The following is a 19,617-nucleotide window of genomic DNA, read 5'->3' on the forward strand; positions in this document are numbered from 1 at the left end:
AATCAAATAGTCTTTCCGACCCCTTTAACTAAAAAAAATTATTTGGACCAGGAAAGATGACCATCAAACGGTGCTTGAGTATCCTTTGTTCTTTGCCTGTCCATCCTAACTTTTGCTCTTCCACCATACTTAGTCTTCTTACGAGTGTCATTACTCTTACTTTGAGCTTCACTTTCACTTTTCTCTTGCCACTTTGGTCCCCCTCTTTTTCCTTATCGCTTTCGCCTAAGGTCTCCTTAATCTATCTTGCATTTCTCATTGCAAGATCCAAATTAGTCGAAATACCATAGTTTAACTTGAAAGCCCATGTTAGTCCATGTTTGTAGCAATCAACTTTTGATTAATCATTTGGTGCCAATCTTCTTGCAAAACTCGATTGGTTTTAACTAAATATGTTTTCTAAATTTTATATTTGAAATTAAAAATGATAACTAATCTTTTTTTTGAAAACTGAAAGCGAAAAACAATCATCATAGATTGTTGAAGATGTAGTTGCTTCAAAATTTAATGAATTAATAAAATAATGTCATTGAAACAGAGAAACATTAGATGTATATGTAAAAAATAAAATATGAGAAATGCTAATATAAGTGACACTGAGTTACCGAGAGATGTTGAAAACTTAAAGTGTTAAATAATAAAATCGAATCAAAAGACTTATAGTCTAGCGGTATCAGAAGTTGGAAAATAAATTATTTCCCTTTCAAATCTTATTTGAAATACTGATGTAGTTTAAGATTATATAAGAATCCGTTAAAAATTGAAAAAGAACGTGGACATCCCATGATTTTATTGCAACGAAGTGTAGGCAACATGAGTGGTTATTCGCGACCAACCACAAATAAAAGGATGCAAAGCCGAATGGAAGGGACTTGCACACATCAACATTTATCCGCAAACATCTCAACAATTTTGAAAAAAATAGAGAAATGCACGCATGAGCATTTTCGCAAACACCTCTAAGATATTTTGTCAAAATTAATGAATTGAAAGGATTACAATTCTTTTTATTTTCTACCCATTTAGTCACTGTTTTTTTAATACATTGAATTAATAATCCTATAAATTTGTTAAAAATTATCATTTTAACTGGTATTTATGAGTTCATGCGGTTACCACTTGACGTAGCATATCATGGCGTTGCTCACTTGGATTTTTGGTTGACATGACTTGTAAACATTTAACCACTAATTTTTATTGTTCTTACACATTGACCAATAATCTTACAAATTAATTCAAAAGAATATCATTATACCAATATGTATTTATATGAGAAGATACGAAAATACATATTGGGAGTTACATTATATAAAAAAGTGGTGAAATGATATTTTTTGAAAAATAGAAATACGCCTTGGCTCGGAGGTAGAGGGGGAAACCAAACAAATTTTAGAGGTATACGATTTTTGGCGCTGAGATGATTCTTAAAAGTCCACACCAGGTTTCTCATACATAATTCTTGCGGATTTGGTTTCTGATGTAGGGCTGTCGGTCGTATTGAATTCGGTAGACAGAAATCTGGCATTCCCCTACCAATCTCTCTGTAAGTTTCCCCCGTACCTTCAGATTAAATACAGTCATTTCCATGTTCTAATGTTGATCTACTACATACCTACATAACTACATTTGATGAATCGAAATATTCGCACCAGAGCTTATGTATATGTGGAGTTAATATCTTAATTATCACGATTGTGTGTTTCGTGTGTGAATCCTCAAATCCAAATAGGAAATGATCCGTGAAAGTTTGAAAGGATATGATTCGTTGAGTTTCAGTTGGTTTCTCTAAATAATCAGCACTAGTCACTGAAATTTTTGCAATAGCAGTGTTAGATCATCATTCTACTGTCTGCTTTTATGTGCGTTATTATGTCTGTACTGAATTCCTGGAATCAAGTTTGAAAGGAATGTATGCTATTCAGCACGTTTGAAAGGGCATGCTGTACCCCTGACTGAATTCTTCTACCTCCATTGCACTTTTAGAGTCCGGTCTCGACCTTAAGTTTCAAAAATACTTCGAAGTAGATTTAAATTATTTGGCTAGGGAGAAAAATGTATGAGTATATTAATCTATACACAATAGTAAGATGGAATACTTTTTGTGAAAGAGAGATAGACTGTCATCACATAAGTTTTAAGGAAAATTCAATTTACAAAACACTAGTTTCACACATTTCACTCAAGCACACAATGTATATGCAAATTAATACTGCATTCATCTCACTCTTCTACATCTACTTAAAAAAAGGGACACGTCTAACAACTGCTTCCTCCTAGGCTTGATCCTTAATCGAAATCAAAGGCTTTTTCCCCACATTCATCAAGCATGTAATGCGCTGAGTTCCATTTGAACCATTTATCACGGTTGCTTTTTTTCTTTCTTGGAAAATTTACATACTGATATGTCTTGCTAGGTACTCACTTGATCTTTCTCTTTTGGTGATGGTGGTTTTGAAGGAGAAGACTTACCAGTTATTGCTTTCTTCACCTTGGCGATTGAATGCTTAACTTTTGACCCAACACCTGACAATATATTATGAGATTTCTTAGGAGTCTTGACTTCAATGTCTTTCGATGCTTCTACCATAACCGGAGCATCAATCATTTGGTTATCGTCTTCATCTTCTTCTTCATTCTCTTCATCTGTTTTTGTTCCCTTCTCACCAGTTTCTTCTTTGTCTACTTGCTGATCTTTTGTCAGAGCTGTCTCTCTCTCTTCAATCAAGTTTTCAGCCACGGCTGTTTGAGACTTTTCTTTTTCATTTCCCATTTTCTTCTCTTCTCCGAAAGCTTCACTGCTGCATTGTGATTCGGTTCCTGAAGATTTAGTGGCTTTTAAATCATCTGCCTCAGCAATCAATGGCTTTGTAGTTGGCTCCCCTAGCTCATTTGCCACATCTTTGTTTCCAGTTAAGAGCTTTCTCTCTATACTCTCATCTAGATGTGGTTTATTTGAGGACTGGTTATCCACAGTGCAAGCTGAACCTTCATATGTTTGTATTTCCGGCTGAATTTTACTTATTTTTATAAGGTCATCTGTTACATGTTTCTGTGAAATCTCCAAGTCCTCTGTAGTTGTAGTACCAGGAGTCACAGGTGCATCAAGTTCCAAGGGTTCCTGCAAAATGATTACCAGTTTATTAGTTGTGGGAATGGAAATATGGGAACAAAGGTTAACTGGGTTACAAAAGTGAATAAGGTGCATGAGAAGATTTTTAATTCTATCAAACCTTTTCAGTTGGAATTTCTCTCTCTATGTTTTCATCTACTTCTTTTTTCTGCACACTTTGAATATCAGAGCATTCTGCATTGTTCACGGCGTCAACAGTTATTGCTTCTGGTGTATAATCAAAGTCCTTCTCACGCTTTTGAACATCTATTACAGCAACTTCAGGTGTAATTTTCTCAATGGTAGTAGTAGTTTCTGGGTTATTTTTCTCTAGAAGCATCATGGGGGAAGCTTCCTGAACATTTCCTGGTAAACTTTCAGAAACTTTGCTACCCTCAGGGACTATTTCAGCAACATCGGATGCAATTTCAAAAACTTCAGTTGGCTTTTCTTCAGACTTGTGTATATCATCATAGCCTCTGCTGATGCTCTCCTCAGATCTAACTTCTATACCTTGCTCTGTAGGACTTGATATCGAATCAGAAGTGGTTTTCGTGAGGTCATCTGCTTGTGATTCGCTTAGTGTTTCTTTCTCCTTGTTTGCATCTTCTTCCAATGTCTTTTCTTCTGTCACCAAAATCTTTGGAAACTCTTCCTCTGTGAATTCTAGATTCCGATCCTTGTTGCTTATGTTGCTGTGGTCAACCTGTGTCTTATCTGTTTCTAGTACTAGTTCTTTTGTTTGGTCTTCAACAGTTGAAGATGCAAGTTCTTCAAGTGGTACAATGGACACAAGTTTCTGTTACATGAAAAAAACCACAAAAATCTACATGATCAGTAGGTGAAGGTTAAATTTCCATTTGCATGTAATAATCTAAATGCCATTTATAATGATAAAACTACATGAAATCAGGCTATGTTAACAATGTCTTATTAGCATAGGATCAGTATAGGGAGGCTTTAACCATGGGATAATCACAGTAATATTTTGTCAAGGGCTCATGGCCTAGTTTCTTTCAAGCTGGTTGTCATCCAGTGGTCTCAAATCGAATTAATAGAAGACAAAGTTAGGGTTATTTTTTTTTATCATCAGGGCTTAATCTTTTTACCTTCTCACTTAATGACCCATCCACAGGTGTTTGACACGTGTCATTTGTTACTTCTGGATGTTCTTCCTCCATCTCCATCTTGAGAGTTGTTTCAGGAGTTTGTATTTCAGATATAAGTTCATCATCCTTTTCTTTCTTCTCAAACTCAAGATCAGGGGCTTCTGCAGACTGTATATTTTCTAGTTCTGTTGGGCTTTCTGCTTTCACTTCTTTGACTTCATTGTTTCCAGCTGGTATCGGCTTTGAATATTCTATCTGTTAAAAGATATTTATCATTTTAATATCTGAATAAATGAAATCAATCTGATATTTTAGTATCCTTCTTGCTGTCTTTACTGACCTCATCATCTAGGTCCTTTTGATTTGATGTCGATGTCTTATCGAGTTCTGGAGGACATATATCTTCCTCAGAAACATGTTCATTGACTTCATTTTTTTCCTCTTCTTTTTCAGTCTCCACTACAACCTGCTCAATACATACAATGTTGTTATCATGTAAGCAGAAGTTTTGGAGTACCTGGTGAACAGTGAACAAAAAAAAACATAATCGAGTGCTACTTTTGACTTACCTCGTCAGTCAAGATGATATTCTTGATTGTCTCACTTTGATTTTTTGTGTTGTCAATCTGATTTTCAGGTGCAAGTGTAACATCCTCTTTTATATCTCTTTTCTCATCTGCTAAATCCTTTTCACTCGTATACTTAATGATGTTTTCAGAGGTGATGTCTGATTTTTTTGGTTCAGGATTTGTTTCCTTAACCTCGTCTTCTTCTATCACTGATTCAGATGTGGGTTTGATTACTTCAAGATCCTATTTTGCAACAAAAGAAGAAAAAATAAAATTTAGATAGTATGATTGATAAGGCCTCTTTCTTAGGATAACAGCTGCATAAAAGGAATGGTGATAGTTCTTTATTTGTGCACTAACCTCTTTAATGAAAACTGCATCACGAGATGATATTGAAAGGTGTTCTGCAACTTGCTTGCTTTCTGTTGTCTGTTTTCATTAGCGTAAAGTATATCAAGTTCATTATAAGAGAAATGCAAGAAAAAGAATGTGTTATTCAAAACTCTTGAAAATCTTCTAACCTCTTCACTTGAAATTTCATCAGTTCTAACCTCAGAGACCCCAACAGGTATTGGATCTGAATATGGTATCTACGTGAAAAAATGTCATGTTAAAACGTATACTCATACAGATATGAACATAATACAAATCTCATCTTTCTGTTAATAGACTCACCACATGTGCCGTTTCCTTTTGATCTTCTGAAGATTTCTCCTGAAGTTCTGTGGAATGACTATCTTCCTCAACAATCTGTTCTTTGAGGTCATCTGTTTCCTTTTCCTTTGGTATATTTAAAGGCACCTGTTCAATTTATATAACATTCCTGTAAGCAGATCCCTTTGATGACTTGATAGATAAGAAAGTCTGGTGGTATTATTTCTTGCTCACCTCTTCATTCAAGATAACATCCTTTGACATCTCACTGCAGTCTTCTGTGCTATTAAGCTGATTTTCTTGTGTAACATCCTCTTTCATATCTTCTTTTTCATACAATGAATCATCTGCACCAATTTTTGTTGTCTGTTCTGTTTTCTGCATCCATTAGTGTCAAAAGTATGTTAAGAAAACACAAAAAGAAATGCAATAAAAGGATGTGTGAACTGTAAAGACATTGTAATTCTATCTGACCTCATCACTTGAAATTTCTTTTGTTACAGTTTGTTTCTCTTCATCCACATATGTTGTTGTTGCTGATGTAAGACGATCTTCTTTCGGGTTTGAATCTTCTGACTTGGGCACCAATTCAGGGATTTTTACATCATAGACAGATTCAAGATCTAGTGGCAAAGTTTTAGGGGTTTCTTCTGTTAAAGTTACTAATGAACTTGAGGGTACAATATCTTCTTGAGGTTCAACTTCTGTTGTTTCATTTGAATCCGTAGATTTTTCATTTGATACTTCATCCAGACCATCATTCTGTTGAGCAACAGGTTCAATCTCCCTTGTTATTGCATCTTGAAAGCACTTTTCTTCTTTAGTTGTAGTGTCATTTGGATTCTGTATACTGTCATGGGATAAATATTCATCCTTTTTTGTGATTTCCTCTTCTATAGTTTCACTTATGATTTCAGTTGGGCCTGCCTGTATCTCCTCAACAATTTGTCCTTTAGGTTGACCAAGCTCCGACGACACCTGTTTAAAATATATATTTTTTAAACAATTTAATATAACAAACAATTGAATATCCAAGAAGGTTGAGCTATATCTGTTATAAAAGGAATTCTTTTGAATATTCTATCCGTTAAAAGATGATTTCCAACTTTGAATGAACAAATGAAAACATTTTGATGTTATAGTTCCCTTCTTCCCATGTCCACTGACCTCATCGGTTAATTCCTTTTCATCTGATGTTGTCTTTTCATCTGCTAAATCCTTTTCAGGCAAGATGACATTCTCCATGATGTTTTCAGCGGTGATGTCTGATTGTTCTGGTTGAGGCTTTGTTTCCTTAACCTGGTATTCTTCTATCACCATCTCAGACATGGGTTTGAGTTCTCCATGTAGTTCTAGATTCTATTTTGCAAAAAATAAACCAAAAGAATGCAGATAGTTTTACTTTCCATATGACAACATAAATGTTCATGATAGAGTGATTATATGTCAAGATGCATTAACATCAAAAATCTTGAAAATTTTCTAACCTCTGTACTTGAAGTTTCATTAGCTATAACTTCATGTTCTTTCTCTCCATTGTTTTCATCTGTATACTCGGTTGTTGCTGAGACAATGCTCTCTTCTTTCACTTTTGAGTCTTCTGAATCAGCAACTACTTCAGGGGTTTGTACATCACAAACAGATTCAAGAGCATGTTTGGGTGACTCATCAATTTCTGATGGATCTGAATACAATATCTGCTTAAAAAAAATTCATGTTAACACATATTCATACAGCATGAACAAAATACTATTCTCATCTTTCTTTTAATAGACTAACCACAGGTGCCTTTTGATCTTCTGTTGATTTCTCTTGTAGCTCTGTGGAATTACTATATTCCTCAACAATCTGTTCTTCGAGGTCATCTGTTCCCTTTTCCTTTTGTGTCTCTAAAGGTACCTGTTCAATCTATATAATATTCATGTAAGCAGACCCCTTTGATGACTTGATAGATAAGTAAGTGGTTATATATTTATCGTATTCACCTCTTTAGTCAAGATGACATCCTTTGATATCTCACTGCAGTCTTCGGTGCTATTAAGCTGATTTTCTTGTGTAACATCCTCTTTTTCATACAGTGATTTGTTTTCACCAATTTCTGTTGTCTGCATCCATTAGTGTCAAAGTATGTCAATAAAGCACATAAGAAATGCAAGAAAAAGATGATGTGAATTGTAGGGACGTTTTTCTGTCTGACCTCTGCACTTGAAACTTCTTTTGTTTCTGTTTCTTTTTCTTCATCCACATGCGTTGCTGTTGTAAGACACTCTTCTTTCATGTTTGAATCTTCTGACTCGAGCCCCACTCCAGGGATTTGTACCTCAGAAACAGTTTCAAGATCTTCAAGGAAGATCTCTTTAGTCATTTCTGTCTGCTCCTGCCTTTCATCAGTATTGACCACTGTGGTAGCATGTTGTCCGATTGTTGTTTCTTTTATATCCTCACTGGATGCATTTTGTGAGCTTGTAACATCATCTTCACCATCTTGGACTTCTTCTGACATTTTGAGGTCTTTTTCTTTTGCTTGATTTTCCTCTTTGCTCACTGTTTCATCCTCATTCAATTCAGATTCAACCTTCTCTAATCCTGTCACTTCATGGACTTCCTTAACCAGGGAGCTTTCAGACTTTTCTGTTTGACCATCATCATTGACTACATCCTCCTTTTTTTCTATGGTTTCGACACTAGATTTGATTTCTTCAGTGTCTTCCTCTATACTTTCTCTAGTTTCAAAAAACTCAGGTTCTTTACCTTCTTCTTGGTAGTTCTTTTTTTGCAAGTCTTCTTCTAATGCTGCAACCTGTGAGGTTGTTACATTGTCCTCACCTTGACCTTCTGCCGACATGTTGACCTGATCCTTTTCTTGATCTTCATCTTTAAAAGTTTCTATTGCTGTTATCCCTTCTTCAGATTCAACCTTTTCCGAACTAGTCTCATCACATACCTCTTTGACAGAGTGGATAGGAGGCGTTTCCATTTGACCATCATCATGCTCAATAGGCTCTTTGTTTTTTTCTTCAGTTTCTGTTTTCTCTTCTTGAGATTCCACTTGTGCTGATGTGAAAACATCAGTTGTGATGGCATGTGGCAACTCTCCTTGCTCCACTTTTTCTTTTGTTTTAACATTTGTGCTTATAAGTTCATTATCTTCCTCCATGCTTTCTCTAGTTTCAAAAAATACATCCTCAGAGGCTGCAACTGTATCCTGTGAGCATATAACTTCATCCTCACTTTGGTCTTTTTCTGGTATGTTGAGCTCTTGTTCCTTTTCTTGATATTCATCTTTGCTTAAAATTTCTATTTCTTTCTCATTCTGATACATATCGGAATTTATCCCTTCTTCAGATACAGTCTTCTTTAAGTCAGTCTCTTCACATACTTCCTGTTGCTCCTTTTCATCTGTTTCAACACTTGGTTTGATTTCTTCAGTATACATCTCTTGCTCAAAAATTATGCTGGCACTTTCTTCTATTTTATCTTTTGCTCCATTATCATCATACTGCTCGCTTGCCTATATGAAGAGTGTATTTTGAGTACATGGGCAGAATGGACAATACAGAACTTGGTAAGTCTAATGTATAGTCAAAGTTTGTAAAACAATCTGTGTAACAGCTTAGTTTATTGGTCTCTTTTTCAAAAGAAAATTATGAGCAGCATTTGCTCTAAAGTCTAAACTACTTTATAAAACGGGTTTCCCTTAGAATTTATCATTTTCATAAATATCCACAACTTGCTTTTCTTCTAGTTCTATACCCCTCCCCAATTGTACTGTTCAATTGAATAAATCAAGTTCTGTATTTGAAGTTACACTTAATATGCTCTATAAAATATGTATTTTATCTTGTTTAGGGCCCTTAAAATGGTCTAATATATATATATATATATATATATATATATATATATATATATATATATATATTTGTAAGAGATACTTGAACTACCGAGTTGAACAACTTATGCATTTGTTACTTTCTCAAACACATGAGATGAGAAATTTTGTAGCAGACAACATAATGTCTTGATAATTTTAGCATTGCAAGTTTAGTTGGAATGATGTACAAGTAAAACCTTTTGAAATAATTAGAGATTACTTAAGATGAACATAAATTACCTCTTGAGCATGAATTGATTTGTCTTCTATTTCTTCCTTGAGGATCTCTTTGGTCAATGCACTATCATCTTTGCTCTCCTCAAAATCAACCACTGTGGTAACATGTTGACCAATTGTTGACTCTTGTATATCCTCACACGTTGCATCTTCTGAACTTGTTACGGCATCCCCACCACCTTGGACTTCTTCTGGCATTTTGAGTTCATGTTCCTTTTCTTGATTTTCCTCTTTGCTCACTATCTCATTCTCATTCAATTCAGGTTCAGCCTTCTCTGATCCTGTCACTTCACACACCTCCTTAACCAATGGGCTTTCAAACTCATCATTGACTATAGCATCTTCCTCAATCTTTTCTTCATTTTCCATAGTTTCTTTTTTAGGTTCTATTTCTGTTGAGCTGCAAACATCAGTAGTAATGACATGCAGCAACCCTTGTTGCTCCATATTTTCTTTTGTTTCTATACTAGATTCGATTTCTTCAATGTTTTCCTCTACACTTTCTCTCGTTTCAACAACTTCAGGTTCTTTACCTTCTTCTTGGTAGTTCTTTTCTTGCAAGTCTTCTTCTAAGGCTGCAACCTGTGAGCTTGTTACATTATCCTCGCCTTGACCTTCTGTTGACATGTCAACCTGATCCTTTTCTTGTTCTTCATCCTTGAAAGTTTCAATAGCTTTTACCTCTTGTTCAGATTCAACCTTTTTTGAGCTAGTCTCATCGCATACCTCCTTGGTAGTCTCTTCATAAACCTCCTTAATAGACTCTTCATTCTTTTGTTCAGTTTCCGTGGTCTCTTCTTGAGATTCTGTTTGTGCTGATATGCAAGCTACCTCTTGAGCATCACTTGGTTTTTCCTCTGTTTCTTCCATAAGGATCTCTTTAGGCATTAAACCTATCGCTTGTCCCTCCTCTAAATAGGCCACTGTAGTGTCATGTTGACCAACTGTTGTTTCTTTTATATCCTCACACGTTGCATCTTTTGAACTTTTAGTTGTAACATCATCCCCTAAACCTTTTCCTGACACATAAACCTCTTGTTCCTTTTCTTCATCTTCAACTTTGTTCACTATTTCTTTCTCATTTGTTGTTTCTTTTACCTCTTCACTATATTCAACTTTCTCTGAACTGGTCTCTTCACATACTTCATTGACTGGGGAGCTGTCAACATTTTCCTTTTGACCATTATCACTCTGAATAGGCTCGTCACTTTTTACTTCATGTTCTTCACTTTCTACCTGAGATTTTGTTTGTGATGTGATGCAATTATCATGCAACAGTTCTTGCTGCTTGGTTTCAACACTTGGTTTGCTTTCTTTAGTATCTTCCTCTTGCTCAATCTCTGAACAACATTGAACAGTTTTGTTGTCGCTTTCATCAGGCTTTTGTTCTGTTTTGTCCTATTAGAGAAAAAGTATTCAGTTAGATATGATGATTTATATAAATAGGCTCAAAGTTTTTAAAAACAATCTCTGTGGTAGGTTTTTTTCATTGTTCTTTTTTAAGATAATTGTGAGTGACAGTTGTTCTTTATAACATTAACATGATTCTACATTGCTTAGTAATAAAACATTAAAAGTTTTAGTAGGAAAGATATACAAGTAAAACCTTTTGGATTGTTCAGAGTTAACATGGGATGAACACGAATTACCTCTTGAGCATCAATTGCACTCTGATTCGGCTCCTCGAACTCGATATCAGCCACTGGGGTAGCCTTTTGACCAATTATTGTTTCTTTTATATCCTCGCTGGATGCATTCTGTGAGCTTGTAACATCATCTCCACCACCTTGGACTTCTTTTGACATTTTAATCTCTTGTTCCTTTTCTTGATTTTCCTCATTGTTCACTATTTCATTCTCATTCAATTCAGATTCAGCCTTCTCTGAGCTTGTTGCTTCACATACTTCCTTCACCAAGGGGCTTTCAGACTTATCTGTTTGACCATCATCATTCACCAATGCCTCTTCATCAATCTTTATATCATCTTTTGTTTCGGCACTAGATTTGATTTCTTCAGTATCTTCCTCTAAATACTCTCTAGGTTTGACAAATTCGGGTTCCTTACCTTCATCATCATATTTTGTTTCTGGTAAGTCCTGTATAGAAGTTGCATCTTGTGAGAAAGTGACATCATCTTTTCCTTGGTCTTCTTCTGAAATGATGGACTCTTGTTCTTGTTCTTGTTCTTTTTCTTTTTCTTGATGTTCATCTTTGTCAGAAGGTTCTACCCCTTCAAATTTACCCTTCTCTAAGTGAGTTTCTTCACATACTTCAATCACATCTTCATCGTCTGTAATCTTTACCTGCTCCTTTTCATCTGTTTCCACACTTGGCTTGATTTCTTCAGCATTTTCATTTTTGTTGACACTTTCCTCGGGCTTTTGTTCTATTTTTTCATTTGCTCCACTCTCATCCTGCTCACTTGCCTATATGAACACAAGTATTTTGAGTACATGTGGAGAATAAAAGTAACACATCATGATAAGTCTAATGCATAGTCAAACTTTTAAAACAATCTTTGTGGCAGCTTCAAAAAAATTTGTGAGCCAAATTTGCTATAAACTACTTTATAGAATGGTTTTCTCTAAACATTTATCGTTTTATGAACTCTAACTCTTCTCAACAAATGAAACTAAACGTTTGGATGAGACAAGCATTTGACATTAAAATTATGTATGAAAATCATAATATTGTCTTATACTTTTATAAATTAAACATAAAACTAGTAAGAATTAGCCTTAACATTTAACAATACATTAGTATAATATGTGATTTTTAGTTCTCTTACACATGAGATAAGAAAATATGTAGCAGACAACAACATTTCCATATGTCATAATGATTATAGCATTTCAAATTCTAGTAAGACTGATCTACAATTAAAACTGTAAAACCTTTTAGGAATAGTTAGGTTTACTTAGAATGAACATGAATTACCTCTTGCACATCAGTTGATTTGTCCTCTGCTTCTTCCTTAAGGATCTCCTTAGGCGTTGAGTTTAGAGCCTGTTCCTCCTCTAAATAGGCCACTGTAGTAACATGCTCACCAGTTGTTGTTTCTTTTATATCCTCAAATGTTGCATCTTGTGAACTTGTAACATCATCCCCTAAACCTTTTCCTGACACATAAACCTCTTGTTCCTTTTCTTCATCTTCAACTTTGCTTGCTATTTCGTTTTCATTCAGATCGATATTAACACTGTCAGAAAGTTTTAACCCTTCTTCAGATTCAACCTTCTCCGAGACAGACTCTTCACATACTTCCTTCACCATGGTCTCTGTATTAGAACTATCAGAGTAGTTCACCTCTTCTTTATATTCGATTTTCTCTGAACTAGCCTCTTCAAATACTTCAACACTTGGTTTGGTTTCTTCAGTATCTTTCTCTTGCTCAATTTCTGAACCAGACTGTACAATTTTGTTGTCACTTTCCTCAGACTTTTGCTCTTTTTTGTCCTATTAGAGAAGAAATATTCAGTATATTATACGACAGAAAGAAAAGAAATGATGATTTATATAAATAGGCTTAAAGTTTTTAAAACAATCTTTGTGGTAGGTTTTTTTCATTGTTATTCTATAAAATAATGTGAGCGACAGTTGTACTTTATAACATGATTCTACATTGGTTAGTGATAAAAAAAACATTTCAAGTTTTAGTTGGAATGATGTACAAGTAAAACCTTTTGGATTGTTTAGGAGTTAACATGGGATGAACACGATTTACCTCTTGAGCATCAATCACACTCTGATTCTGCTCCTCGAACTCAATATTAGCCACTGGGTTAGCCTGTTGACCAATTATTGCTTCTTTTATATCCTCATTGGATGCATTCTGTGAGCTTGTAACATCATATCCACCACCTTGGACTTCTTCTGACATTTTAAGCTCTTGTTCCTTTTCTTGATTTTCCTCTTTGCTCACTATTTCGTTCTCATTCAATTCAGATTCAGCCTTCTCTGAGCTTGTCACTTCACATACTTCCTTCACCAAGGGGCTTTCAGACTTCTTTGTTTGATCATCATCATTCACTAATGCCTCTTCATCAATCTTTATATCATCTTTTGTATCAGCACTAGATTTGATTTCTTGAGTATCTTCCTCTATATTCTCTTTAGGTTTAACAAATACGGGTAAGACCTCTATAGAGGTTGCATCTTGTGAGCATGTGATATCATCTTTTCCTTGGTCTTCTTCTGAAATGATGGACTCTTGTTCTTTTTCTTTTTCTTGATCTTTATCATTGTCAGAAGGTTCTACCCCTTCAAATTTACCCTTCTCTAAGTGAGTTTCTTCACATACTTCAATCACATCTTCTTCATAGTCTGTAATCTTCACTTGCTCCTTTTCATCTATTTCCACACTTGGCTTGATTTCTTTGGTATCTTCAATTTTGTTGACAATTTCCTCGGGCTTTTGTTCTATTTTTTCGTTTGCTCCACTCTCATACTGCTCGCTTGCCTACATGAAAACAAGTATTTTGAGTACATGTGGAGAATGAAAGTAACATATCATGATAAGTCTAATGCATAGTCAAACTTTTAAAACAGTCTTTGTGGCAGCTTCAAAAAAAATTGTGAGCCAAAGTTGCTATCAACTACTTTATAGAATGGTTTTCTCTAAACATTTATCGTTTTATGAACACTTACTCTTCTCAACAAATGAAATTAAACCTTTGGAGGAGACAAACATATGACATTAAAACTATGTATGAAAATCATAATATTGTCTTATACTTTTATAGAATAAACATAGAAATAGTAAGAACTCTAACTCTTCACTTACTTGTTGCTCCGTTTCAACACTTGGTTTGATATCTTCAGTATCTTCCCCTTGCTCTGTTTCTGAAGAAGACTTTACACTTTTGTTGACAATTTCCTCAGGCTGTTGCTCACTTTTGTCCTCTGCCTCATTATCGCACTTCTCGCTTGCCTATTTGAGAAAATATTTTCAGCATACAGGAAGAATGAAAGAAAAGAAATGATGTTCTATACGAATAGGCTCAAAGTATTTGAAAACAATCTGTGTGATGTTTCATTGTTCTTTCTTTAAACAAATTGTTAATGGAAGTTCTTCTTTATAATGTGGTTTTTTCTAGGCATTATCATTTTCTGGAACATCATGTTAGATTGGTATGGCATGTGCTTCGGGCTCAACAATGGTGGAGGAGAAGAATATTTGACATTAAAACAGTGCATGAGGTTCATAAGATGAGTCTTATGGTTTAAGCATAGAGTAAGTAAGAAAAAGCAACAACATTTCCATATTTGTACATACTCTACAACTTAATATAAACTATGTCCAGAATTTGTGTATGTTATCTTGTTTAGGGCCTTTATAGGGCATAATGCATGCTTCTTAGTTTTTCTTTTTCATAAACATGAGATAAGAAATTATGTAGCAGACAACATTTCCATATTTCTTAAGAATATGGCATTTCAAATTTTAGTTGGATTGATTTACAAGTAAAACCTTTTTGGAATAGTTAGGGTTTCCTTATAACGACTAATGAACATGAGTTACCTCTTGAGCATCACTCGGTTTGTCCTCTGCTTCTTCCTTGAGGATCTCTTCAGGCATTGGACTTAGACTCTGTGCCTCCTCTAAATAAGCCACTTCGGTACTAGCATGTTCATCAATTGTTGTTTCTTTTATATCCTCACATGTTGCATCTTGTGGACTTGTAACATCATCCCCATCACCTTGTCCTTTTCCTGAAACGTAAACCTCTTGTTCCTTTTCTTCATATGCTATTTCATTCTCATTCAAAGCGATATTGGAACTGTCATAAAATTGTAACCCTTCTTCAAATTCAACCTTCTCTAAGATAGTCTCTTCACTAGTTCTGATTTCTTCAGTATCTTCCCCTATACTTTCTTTAGTTTTAACAACTTCAGGTTCGTTAACTTCACTGTGGTGTTCTCTTTCTTTTAAGCCTCCTTCATAAGTTGCATCATGTGAGCTTGTAACAGTATCATCACCTTGGTCTTTTTCTAATGTGTTGCCCTCTTGTTTCCTTTCTAGATCTTCATCTTTGCTTAAAATCGGTAGTGTTTTCTCGTTGATCTCTACATTAGAACTATCAGAATGTTTGACCTCTTCTTCATATTCAACTTTCTCCGAACTGGTCTCTTCATCTACAATTTTGTTGACATTTTCCTCAGACTTTTGTTCTCTTTCTTCCTTCACACACTCCTTGCTTGCCTATTCGGGAAGTTGGTTTTGTTTTTTCAGTATACAAGAATTATGAAAAAAAAAATAAATGATGATTTATAGGAATAGGCTCAAAGTTTATGAAGTTAAACCTTTTGGAATAGTTAGATTACTTAAAATGAACATGAATTACCTCTTGAGCATCACTTGATTTGTCCTCCTGTTCCTTTTCTTCATCTTCAACTTTGCTTGCCATTTCATTCTCTTTCAGGGCAATATTGTAACTGTCCGAAAGCTGTAACCCTTCTTCATATCCAGTTTTCTCTGAAACAGTCTCTTCACTTGCTTCTTTTACAATGGGGCTTTCAGACTTGATCTCTGTTAAAGAACTATCAGAATGCTTTACCTCTTCTTTATATTCAACTTTTTGTAAACCAGTTTCTTCACTCTGAATTGCTTCATCATTTTTTATTTCATGTTCTGCACTTATTACATGAGGCTCTGTTTGTGATGTGATGCAATCTTTAGGTATGACTTCTGTTTTCTCCTCTGTTTCAACACTTGGTTTGATTTCTTCAGTATCTTCCTTTTGCTCAATCTCTGAAGAAGTCTGTACAAATTTGTCGACACTTTCCTCATGCTCTTGTTCTCTTTCTTCCTTTGCTCCATTCTCACACTTCTCAATTGCCTATTCGGGAAAAAACTATTTTCAGTATACTGGAATGATGAAAGAAAAAGAAATGATTACGTATGTGAATAGTATTTGATTATATGGTTACATGAGAATCATAGTATGGTCTTATGGGATTAAGCATACAGGTAAAAATTCACAGCTTCGTAGATCTCTACATGTTCAATGTCAAAAAATCGAGCTGTATCTCTTCTTGTAGATGCTTTTATTATGCCTAGATTTTCCAACTATTATGGAGTTCAACAACTTATACACTTACTAATTTCCCATACACATACACATTATGATGTACAATTAAAACCTTTTGGAATGCTTAGAGATTACTTAGATTGGAGATGAATTACCTCTTGAGGATCAATTCTTTTGTCCTCTACTTCTTCTTCCTTGGAGATATCTTTAGGTGCTGCATTCAAAGTCTGCCCCTCTTCGACATAAGCCACTGTGGTAGCATGTTGAAAGGTCGTTTCTTCAACATCATCTTCTATATGCTCTTTAGTTTTAACAGCTTCAGCTTCATTACCTTCACCATGGTAGGTTTTTTCTTGTAAGCCTCCTTCAAATGTTGTGTCCTTTATACCATCATCACTTTCTATCTGAGGTTCTGTTTTCACTGTGATGCTATCCTTTTTCTCATCTGGTTCAACATTTGGCTTGATTTCTTCAGTATCTTCCTCTTTCTTAATTTCTGAACAAGACTCTACACTTCCCTCAGTTTTTTGCTCTCTTTGGTCCTATTCAAGAAAAATGTTTTCAGTATATGAATAGGCTTACTCAATGTTTGCATAAGTTGGGAAATTGTTGCATGATAATAAGCATTTATGGAACGAAACATGGTTTGAAACCATTTTATTGCATATATGCACAATTAACCCTAGTTAGAAATTTACTTAGGTAGAAGTAGAACATCAATTACTAACCTCTTGAGAATTAATAGATTTGTCCTCCTCTGTTTCTTCTTTAGAGGCAACAATCTGGACACTTTGATCATGAAATGGTTTGGCTTCTTCAATCTTTGTAGACTTTCTTTCTTCCTGATCTTCTGTAGTGACAGCCTTGCAACTTTCTGTTGTGCCTTCATCAGCACTGACAATGGGTACTGAGAGTGCTTGGAAAAAAGTTTCACTCTCAGTTTCCATTTGTTCTGTATTTACACTTTCTGCCACTTCAAGTTGCTTCACTTTGTTACCAGAAAATTCTGCAATTTTTTCTTCCAAAATTTCACTTGACAAACCGTAATCTTCCCTTTCATCTTTCTGCAGGAAAATCAATCGTTAAATACAGAGGTGTGTGCCTAATGGACTGAATCCGATGGAATTGGAACTCTAGATTCCATTCCATGGCATGTTGGACTGAATTCAGTTCCATCATTCCTTCAAATTTCATGTTTGACAGATTTTTTTTAGAGGAGGGTGGAAGGAATTCAATTTCGTTTTTCTTTTTTATAATAAAAGACCAAAATACCCTTGTATAATATTAATATGTTGTAATAATTAAGAGTAAGAAATCCAATTATATATTTTTACAATAAACAAAAAAGATTTAAAATTACTTAATTTTTATGATCGAATTACATTTCATTTCCTTCAAACAAAAAACACGAATGATTATGATTCCTTTAGATTCCTATTCCTTTGACTGATTCCATTCCTTCCAAAAACATTCTCGGAACCAATATTGTTGTTTTCGAAAACTTAGTTCTAATTTGTTAGTCCAACTTTTCAGTTTTCTTTTCCTTAACTCTTTTTTTTTTACTGGATTGCTTTATGAAATGCATACATGGTGATCTTACTATTGAAGCAATCAACACTTATGCGTACTTTGGTATCAGTCTTATGATGCCAAAAATAATTAAAACTTTAAAGTTTATTACTAAACGAATCTCTGATCTTTCTATGCAATTGATTCATACTCATGCAGACTTTTCAACTATGATCAGACTCCAACAGCATCAGGTAAATCAAATCCACAAATTATACCTCATAATACTAAAACTAAATCACAAATATTACTAGTGATTCACACATCATATAAAGCAAAAAGAAATAAGATATAAAGTTATGATCACTAACCTTTGAGGATAAAAAATCTGGAATATCAATTTCGGTTGCTGCCATTGATCATATACAGTCAAAGCAAAATCTCACAGTTTAATTCTGTGAGATAATGACTGAAATGTTTTGGTATGTTTTTATTTTGAGATATGCCTACAGCTTTCAAAACTTCATACTATATATATCTAAACCATATGGTCCCTTTGATTAAACCTCTTGAGAAAGTGGGTAGTAAATGACAAAAATGCCACTTGGACATTGCTTTTAGTACATTTTGTAGTAGGCCTGGTATCCCATGGTACTGAATGATATATCATAATTTATAATATCACATGCTCATCCAGCCTAATACACAGATTTTAATCCAAGCTGTTATATGCTTCTTGGAAATAATCACTAGTAGTACAAGGGTATTTTTGTCAATCTACACACGATACAAGTTAATGAAAACATAGACGTAGAAATAGAGTCGCTTTAGTGGTCCATGGTTGTTATCTTATCGGCTAGAAAGAATATTCATAGAATTATTGCGGGTGGAATTGGTATTGATCAGCTTTTTCATTGGTCAAAACAATTAAAGGTGTATATTTATGATAATATTTACGACTTTATTAACACCAATACAACTTATATTTTGATTGATTAAAATATTCAGGACTTTATTAACAACAAAAAACAGTTATTACATTATATTTTTCTACCGCTGTGAAAAACTTAAGAAAAGCGGTAGGGTGATGATGATTATGGTAGACATGAGTAAGGTGTGGTAATGGCCTTTAAAAAAAAGTCCATTTTCATGCTTTTTTATTATTATTTTTTTCATTATTATGTTGGTATATGGTATCATGAATTTGAAGAATACACAGGTGGTAGGTAATTGATTGGCATTTGATATTCATTATCAGACGTGGCAGATGCTTTTTCTGAGTCACGAAATTGAGATGTGAATTGGAAAATTAATTCGCTTTTAATAAATTTTTAACACAAAAGTACAACAATTTATTTTGATTTAATAAAAACAGTTAAATATCAATTAATATTTTATTCTTTCCCTTCTCACGTGCACATTTTTATCTTCAAAATCCTATTAGAAATCATGTAGATGAAACTAAAAACGTCATTATGGCTAATTAAGGTTTTTTCATACTGAGTATATATTACCGACCAGTTTATAA

At 34.4% G+C, this 19,617-nt stretch overlaps 1 protein-coding gene and 1 long non-coding RNA gene across 4 annotated transcripts; one reads left to right on the plus strand and one right to left on the minus strand.

Moving 5' to 3' along the window:
- The first annotated feature begins 1,310 nt into the window (after nucleotides 1–1,310).
- Nucleotides 1,311–17,862, plus strand: LOC145097907 (uncharacterized). 2 transcript variants are annotated; one of them, XR_013704525.1, is made up of 4 exons: nucleotides 1,311–1,395; nucleotides 1,484–1,543; nucleotides 14,646–14,782; nucleotides 17,651–17,862. It is a non-coding gene; the product is annotated as an uncharacterized LOC145097907 (long non-coding RNA). The 2 variants fall into 2 exon arrangements; XR_013704524.1 differs by lacking the exon at nucleotides 1,311–1,395 and having other exon boundaries at nucleotides 1,402–1,543.
- On the minus strand, nucleotides 2,097–18,615 carry LOC145097906 (A-kinase anchor-like protein). 2 transcript variants are annotated; one of them, XM_079035568.1, is made up of 25 exons: nucleotides 18,461–18,615; nucleotides 17,309–17,644; nucleotides 16,736–17,122; nucleotides 15,894–16,388; nucleotides 15,071–15,751; nucleotides 14,333–14,479; nucleotides 13,274–14,008; nucleotides 12,487–13,005; nucleotides 11,199–11,975; nucleotides 9,553–10,947; nucleotides 7,639–8,952; nucleotides 7,427–7,546; nucleotides 7,221–7,340; nucleotides 6,929–7,138; nucleotides 6,609–6,800; nucleotides 5,916–6,419; nucleotides 5,676–5,819; nucleotides 5,463–5,588; nucleotides 5,309–5,377; nucleotides 5,148–5,216; nucleotides 4,788–5,030; nucleotides 4,559–4,684; nucleotides 4,219–4,473; nucleotides 3,231–3,908; nucleotides 2,097–3,118 (listed from the first exon to the last, which is right to left on the minus strand). In XM_079035568.1, the coding sequence occupies exons 1-25, from the start codon at nucleotides 18,503–18,505 to the stop codon at nucleotides 2,411–2,413; spliced, it is 10,395 nt and encodes a 3,464-aa protein (XP_078891694.1). In that variant the 5' UTR covers nucleotides 18,506–18,615; the 3' UTR covers nucleotides 2,097–2,410. The 2 variants fall into 2 exon arrangements, with proteins under 2 accessions (XP_078891694.1, XP_078891693.1); XM_079035567.1 differs by having other exon boundaries at nucleotides 7,221–7,349.
- Between the last annotated feature and the right edge of the window lie 1,002 nt (nucleotides 18,616–19,617).

This window comes from Lactuca serriola, chromosome 4 (genome assembly GCF_051521515.1).
Source record: "Lactuca serriola cultivar US96UC23 chromosome 4, Lser_US96UC23_V15, whole genome shotgun sequence".
Lineage (NCBI taxonomy): Eukaryota > Viridiplantae > Streptophyta > Magnoliopsida > Asterales > Asteraceae > Lactuca > Lactuca serriola.